At 47.9% G+C, this 8,063-nt stretch overlaps 1 protein-coding gene across 4 annotated transcripts in view; it reads left to right on the forward strand.

Annotated features, from left to right (window-relative positions):
- LOC122559492 (DENN domain-containing protein 5B-like) overlaps positions 1 to 8,063 on the forward strand; it is a 292,527-nt gene that overhangs the window by 281,167 nt on the left and 3,297 nt on the right. For all 4 annotated transcript variants that reach the window (XM_043708993.1, XM_043708994.1, XM_043708995.1 and 1 more), the window contains 2 exons: positions 786 to 912; positions 6,459 to 6,633. In XM_043708993.1, the coding sequence (XP_043564928.1) occupies positions 786 to 912; positions 6,459 to 6,633 (302 nt within the window). The remainder of the gene's footprint in view (positions 1 to 785; positions 913 to 6,458; positions 6,634 to 8,063) is intronic.

Raw genomic sequence — 8,063 nt, forward strand, 5'->3', positions numbered from 1 at the left:
CTCACCCACCATCATCCCCTCTCACCCACCATCATCCCCTCTCACCCACCTTCATCCCCTCTCACCCATCTTCATCCCCACTCACCCACCATCATCCCCACTCACCCACCATCATCCCCACTCACCCACCTTTACCACCAGAACCCTGCAGATCGATTTCTCCTTGAGTTCTTATCCCATTCCCTTTGGAAAGCCAGGATTGGATCAGTTTCAGTCAGGCCGTGCATTCCCAATCCTTGCAGTGAATAAAATGGCATTTCCCTCATGTTGCCATCGGTTCCCTTGTGTTGCCGATGGGAAATGTCAGTTTTTGCCATCCGTGGTTTTCAGCTGTTGCGTTTTCACTTATTTTGCTCTGACTGAAAACAGGCCAAATTTAGCACCATTGTTTTGTTGCTGTCTGTTGCTGTGGTCTTTCTGGTGTCGAGTGATCTGCTCGGTAAAGTGCTGCGAAGGGTTCTAGTCCAAGAGCTTCATCAAACCCCATGTACCTTTCTAGTGAGGCTAAGATGTGAATCACAATGGCTTCTGTATTGTTGCCTTGCTATATGAGATAATTGTGAGCTCTGAATTTGTGCTTCCACTGTCCCCCTGTGGTTCAAACCTCCTGGAAAGGGGTTACCCTTGATGTCCGCTCAGTAAATTCATCTCGCCTTCCCATTTCTCCCTAAACAATTTCCATGGCACAGGCATACGAGCCCGCAGCAAGGTATAAATCTCATCACCATTGGAGATTTCTGTCATCCCTGTGTTCAAGACCCTCCCAACCGGTTGTGTTTCCACAGAGAGGCAGTCTGACCATTCTGCTGTGTGGGGAGTTTGGCCTGGTCTCTGCCCTGGAACAAGTCTTTCACCACGGGTTCAAGTCCGCTCGACTCTTCCAGAAGAACGTCTTCATCTGGGACTTCATAGGTGAGTGCCAGAAGTCTGCTGGTCCTCCTGTGCTGGGCAGTGGAAGGGAGTCACAAAGCTGATGGCTACGTTACACAGAACTGAGCCTTCCTCCATCCCCTCATGTGATACAACCAAAGGATGATGATATTAGGGACAACATAAAGGACCTCACAATTACAGGACGAGTGACATCTGATTAATAATCAGACAGCAAAGGCCATTTGTCTCCGTTGATGGTCAAGTCATACAGCAGGGAAACAGACCCTTCGGTCCATGCCAACCATAATCCCAAACTGAACTACTCCCACCTTCCTGCACTTGGCCCGTATCCCTCCAAATGTACCTTGTTCATGTACTTATCCAGATGTCTTTCAAACGTTGTAATTGTACCCGCATTGATTGCCTCGTCTGGAAGCACATTCCACACACGAACCACTCTCTGTGTGAAAAAAAATGCCCCTTGTGTTTTTTTTTCAATCTTTCTCCTCTCACCTTAAAAATATGCCCACAGTCTCGAAATCCTCCGCCCTAGGGAAAAGACACCTGCTGTTCACCTTATCCATGTCCCTCATTATTTTATAAATCTCTGTCAGGTCATGCCTCAACCTCCGACGCTCCAGGGAAAAAAGTCCCAGCCTGTCCAGCTTCACCTTATAACTCAAAGCCTCCATCCTCAGCAACATCCTGATAAATCTCTTCTGAACCCTCTGCAGTGTATTAATATCCTTCGTATAACAGGGCGACCAGAACTGGACACAGTACTCCCGAAGAGGCCTCATCAGTGGGATTGTGCTCTCTACAGGAAAACAGAGACCCCAGTCCTGATGAAGGGTCCTGCCCGAAACATTGATTCTCTTGCTCTTCAGATGCTGCCTGACCTGCTGTGCTTTTTCCAGCGCCGCATTTTATCGACTCTGACTCTCCAGCATCTGCAGTCCCCACTATCTCCTAGGTTTTTAGATATTAAAATTATCAATGGATAGTGCAGGAAAATAGCATTGTGGTGGAAGATCAGCCATACTCTAACTGAGTGGCTCAACTGGTAATGCTCCCATTCCTTATGAATGAGTGTTTTCGACAAGTCTCACATAACTTCCTTCCTTCTGTATTTGATACTCCTGTTGATAAAGCAAGGATGCCATTTGACTTGTTAACTGCTCTACTTTAATGGAAATCTGATATTGAAAAGGAAGGAAGCCTGGAACCATTCTGGTTTTATTTTCTAACAGAAGTTCTCTCTGCACAGCTTTATGCTTCTGTCCTCTCGCTGCTCTCATTCTAAAGGGACTGAGGTTAACTGCTGTCCCACTGAGAACAGTAATTGGGATCAGCTTTATTCTGTGGAGGTGGCCTGTGTACATAGAACATAGAAGAATACAGCGCAGTACAGGCCCTTTGGCCCTCGATGTTGCGCCGATCCAAGCCCACCTAACCTACACTAGCCCACTATCCTCCATATGCCTATCCAATGCCCGTTTAAATGCCCATAAAGAGGGAGAGTCCACCACTGCTACTGGCAGGGCATTCCATGAACTCACGACTCGCTGAGTAAAGAACCTACCCCTAACATCTGTCCCATACCTACCACCCCTTAATTTAAAGCTATGCCCCCTCGTAATAGCTGACTCCATACGTGGAAAAAGGTTCTCATGGTCAACCCTATCTAAACCCTTAATCATCTTGTACACCTCTATTAAGTCACCCCTAAACCTTCTTTTCTCCAATAAAATCAACCCCAAGTGCCTCAGCCTTTCCTCATACATCAGCAGTATAGTGCCATCTTGTGGAAACTGGGTGAATGACTTTGATGATGATTGGATTGAGTTCCATTCACATAGTGAGCAAACAAATGCGGGGATGCTGGAAATCAGAAACAGAAATTGCTGGGGAAAACTCAACAGTATCTGTGGAGAGAGAATTAGAGTTAACGTTTCGGGTCCAGTGACCTTGCTTCAGAAAAGTTCTGAAATGGAGGCTTGGGCAAAACAGGGAATACTGTCATGGAATCCCTTCGGTGTGGAAGCAGGCCATTGAGTCTGCCCTGACCCTCTGAGGAGCATCCCACCACCACGTCCCCATAACCCTGCATGTAGCATGGCTAATCCACCCTAACCTGCGCATCTCTGGACTGTGGGAGGAAACCGGAGCAAACCCACGCAGACACGGGGAGAATGTGCAAACTCCACGCAGACAGTCACCTGAGGGTGGGATCAAACCTGGGTCCCAGCCGCTGTGAGGCAACAGTGCTAACCACTGAGCTGGCCCTGTCAGTGTGATTTTTTTTAAATGGGTCAATGACAGAAAATGTGATAAATGAGTGTTTTTCAGACTGGAAGAGTGTAAGAGGTGCTGGGACCGCTGCTTTTCTGATAGATGGAAATGTCTTGTACATTGGAGGACAGAGTAAAATTTACTGAGGATCCCAAGCTTGTTGATGTGGCTGACGGTGACGCAGATGTCAGTCAACTGCACAAGCTAATATAATGGGTGGGAAAGTGACAGAGGGAATCAAAAACAGAGAGGTATGAGGGCAGCGAGAAGAGGGAAAAGTAATCTAGATTTAATAGTTAGGTTCTCAAGATCTGCAGAGATAGAGGCATTCACGCAAATCACTCTTTGCAAGCATTGAGAGAACTTAGCAAAGCCTGTAGGTAGATATTGCTGAGCCTCTGGTGATGATCTTTGTGTCCTCACTGTCCACTGGAGTAGTACCAGATGATTGGAGGATGGCAAATATTATTCCCTTGTTCAAGAAAAGGAATAGGGATAACCCTGGGAATTACAGATCAGTCTTTGGTCAGTGGTGGGAAAATTATTGGAGAGGATTCTGAGAGACAGGATTTATGATTATTTGGAAAACTATAGTTTATGAGAGATTGTCAGCATGGCTTAATGAGGGGCAGGTCACGCTTCATAAGCCTTATTGAAATCTTTGAGGATGTGACAAAACACATTGATGAGGGGAGAAGAGTGGATGTGGTGTACATGGATTTTAGCGAGGTGTTTGATAAAGTTCCCAAGGTTGGCTCATTCAGAAAGTAAGGAGGCATGCGATACAGGGAAATTTGGCTGTCTGGCTATGGAATTGGCTGGCCCATAAAAGACCGAGATGGTAGTAAATGGAAAGTATTCAGCCTGGAGCTCGGTGACCAGTGGTGTTCGCAGGGATCTGGGAACCTCTGCTCTTTGTGATTTTTATAAATGTCTTGGATGAGGAAGTGGAAGGTTAGTAAGTTTTCCAACGACACAAAGGTTGGTGGAGTGGTGGATAGTGTGGAGGGTTGTTGTAGGTTGCAATGGGACATTGACAGGATGCAGAGCTGGGCTGAGAAGTGGCAGATGGAGTTCAACCTGGAAAAGTGTGAAGTCGTTCACTTTGGAAGGTCAAATTTGAATTCAGATTACAGGGTTAAAGGCAGGATTCTTGGCGGTGTGGAGGAACAGAGGGATCTTGGGGTCCACATCCATAGATCTGTCAAAGTTGCCATCCGAGTGGTAGTGTTGTAAAGAAGGCATATGGTGTGTTGGTTTTCATTAGCAGGGGGATTGAGTTTAAGAGCCACAAGGTTATGCTGCAGCTCTATAAAGCCCTGGTTAGACCACACTTGGATTATTGTGTTCAGTTCTGGGCATCTCATGATAGGAATGATGTGGAAGCTTTAGAGAGGGTGCAGAGGAGTTTTACCAGGATGCTGCCTGGACTGGAGGGCAAGTCTTATAAAAAAAAGGTTGAGGGAACTAGGGCTTTCCTCGTTGGAGCGAAGAAGGATGCGAGCTGACTTGATAGAGGTGTACAAGATGCTGAGCAGCATAGAGTGGATAGTCAGAGACTTTTTCCCAGGGCGGAAGTGGCTGTCACGAGGGATCATAATTTTAAGGTGATTGGAGGAAGGTTTAGGGGAGATGTCAGAGGTCGGTTCTTTCTGCAGAGAGTGGTGGGTGTGTGGAATGCACTGCCAGCAGTGGTAGTAGAGTCAGATACATTAGGGACATTTAAGCAACTCTTGGATAGGCACATGGAAGATAGTACAATGAAGGGTATGTAGGTTAGTCTGACCTGAGAGTAGGATAAAAGGTCGGCACAACATCGAAGGCTGAAGGGCCTGTACTGTGTTGTACTGTTCTATGTTCTATGATAGTGAACTTCAAAAATATAGGTAATGAGCACAAAGGTGTGTTGGCTTTCATTAGCAGGGGGATTGAGTTTAAGAGCCGCAAGACTATGCTGCAGCTCTATAAAAGCCCTGGTTAGACCACACTTGGATTATTGTGCTCTGTTCTGGTCACCTTATTATAGGAAGGTTATTGAAGCTTTAGAGAGGAGGCTGAACTTTTAGGAACTTCTGTTTAGTCACACTCCAGGGACTGTGTTCACTTCTGGTCACCACCCTATAGGAAGGGTCCTTAGTAGTATGTGGATGGAACGTACCAGGATGGTTTGAGGTCTACAGGAGTTTTAGCTACAAGGTGAGGTAGGAGAAGTTAGTGTTGTTTTCCTTCTGCAGAGGAAGTCAAGGGGAGATTTAATAGGATGTATAAGACTGTGACAGGTTTAGATAAGGGAGATGGTCGCTGATGTACAAGACTGAGGGGCATGGACCTGGGGTTGTGTGTGAGAGCCGCAGGAGGAGTCTGAAGAAGAGCTTTTTTGTCACATAGTGAGTGGTAATGACAGGACATTGGTGAGGCCATTTTTGGAGCGCTGCGTACACTTCTTGTCTCCGTGTTAGAAGAAGGTTCAGAAAAGACGTTACTGAGACAGGAGGCCCTGACTTATAAAGAAAGGCTGAATAGGCTGGGGCTTTTTTTCCGGAGAAGGTTGAGGGGTAATCTTGAAGAAGCAGGAGGAGCATGGACAGGGTGACTATCCAAGGCCTTCACCCCCAGGGTAGCAGGCCAAAACTAGAGGGCAAAGGTTTAAGATGAGAGGGACCTGAGGGGCAACATTTTCACATCAAGGGTGTATGGAATGAGCTGCCAGAGGAAGTGGTGCAAGTGGGTACAATTATAACATTTAAAAGACATTTGGCAGGTACATGAATAGGAAAGGCTTAGAGGGATGTGGACCGAATGCAGGCAAATGGGACTTGCATAGTTTAGTTTGGGATTATGTTCAGCATGGATGACCTGGAACTCACTTCTTATGATGGTGGTGAAAGCATAAAGTATGAATGATTTCAGAAGGGAATATGATGGAGACTTGAAGGAACTATGGTTGAGAGGGAGTAGGTAGGGCTAGGGCGTGAGACTGATTGGAGCATTCCAAGGAGACAGAGAGAGACATGGATTGATGGGCTAGATGTCCTACTTCATTAGCCTAAAGAGTCTATGACTCATTCAACAACTTGTATTCAGGTGGATAGGCACAGCATTGGGGAGGGGGAGTAACTGTGCTTGTTCTGGTACTTGCCGAAGTTACGGCAATTCTGCTACCTAGTCCTCTCGACCCGCCTTTCCTCATTTACCCAGTAAACCAACCCGTGGGCTGGGCCAGTCAGGGAGCTCGTGTTCAGGTTGTGGGATTCAACAATCTGTTCGATCTTTCTACATCTCTCGAAACACAGAGAAAGCCGTCACCTACTTTGAGACGGCGGAAGATGACGAGGACTCTCAGGAAAACCTGCTGAAGCTGAAAGGCTGCTCTGCGATGTTCTGTCAGTACGTCAATGCCATCACCGCAGCCCCCCGCAGCATTGGGAAGGACGGCAAGTTACAGTTGCTCGTCTGTCTCGGGGCAAGGTAAGATATGCAAGTCCCAGAAGGGAACTGTAAAGTTTTGTCCTTTTGTTTTAATGGGGCCATCCCTTGCATTTTTCTAATATGGACCATTGTTCCTTGAAAGTGCAGTCGCAGATAGACAGCATGGTGAAGAAGGCATTTGGCATGCTCATCTTCATTTGATAAAAACATTGAGTATAGGAATTGGGAGGTCATGTTGCAGATGTACAGGACATCGGTGAGGCCACTTTTACAATACGGCAGTTTACCTGCTATTAGAAAAATGTGAAATTTGAAAACATTCAGAAAAGATTTACAAAGAATTGGAGGCTTTGAGCTATCGGGAGAGGCTGAATAGACTGGAGCTGTTTTGCCTGGAGCATCAGAGACTGAGGGGTGACCATACAGAGGTTTTTAAAATCATGAAGGGCATGGATAGGGTGAAAAGGCAAGGTCTTTTCCCCAGGGCAGGGGAGTCCAAAACTGGAGATCATAGATTTAAGGTTTGAGGGGAAAAAGGAACCTGAGGGGCAACGTTTTCATGCAGATGGGGTACATATATGGAATGAGCTGTCAGAGGAAGTGGTGGATGCCTTTAAAAGGCATCTGGATGGATATATGAATAGGAAAGGTTCTGAGGGATATGGGGCAAACACTGGCAAATGGGACTAGATTAATTTAGGATATCTGGTCAGCATGGACAAGTTAGACCATAGAGTCTTGTCTGTGCCCTACGTGTCTATGATTCCATGACTCTAAATTGATGCAGATACTCAGCAGGTCAACAGTATCTGTTTGAGAGAGCACAAAGCTAACATTTCATGTCCAGTGAAAGTTTTTCAATTTAAAAAAAATTGGATGTTTTTGAACCTGACAATCCCAAATCTCACTCTTCTGTCTCATTAACGCCCTCGCCCTGACTCACCCCCACGCCCTGACTCACCCCCTCGCCCTGACTCACCCCCACGCCCTGACTCACCCCCTCGCCCTGACTCACCCCCACGCCCTGACTCACCCCCTCGCCCTGACTCACCCCCACGCCCTGACTCACCCCCTCGCCCTGACTCACCCCCACGCCCTGACTCACCCCCTCGCCCTGACTCACCCCCACGCCCTGACTCACCCCCTCGCCCTGACTCACCCCCACGCCCTGACTCACCCCCTCGCCCTGACTCACCCCCACGCCCTGACTCACCCCCTCGCCCTGACTCACCCCCACGCCCTGACTCACCCCCTCGCCCTGACTCACCCCCACGCCCTGACTCACCCCCTCGCCCTGACTCACCCCCACGCCCTGACTCACCCCCTCGCCCTGACTCACCCCCACGCCCTGACTCACCCCCTCGCCCTGACTCACCCCCACGCCCTGACTCACCCCCTCGCCCTGACTCACCCCCACGCCCTGACTCACCCCCTCACCCTGACTCACCCCCTCGCCCTGACTCACCCCC

This window comes from Chiloscyllium plagiosum, chromosome 19 (genome assembly GCF_004010195.1).
Source record: "Chiloscyllium plagiosum isolate BGI_BamShark_2017 chromosome 19, ASM401019v2, whole genome shotgun sequence".
Taxonomy (NCBI): domain Eukaryota; kingdom Metazoa; phylum Chordata; class Chondrichthyes; order Orectolobiformes; family Hemiscylliidae; genus Chiloscyllium; species Chiloscyllium plagiosum.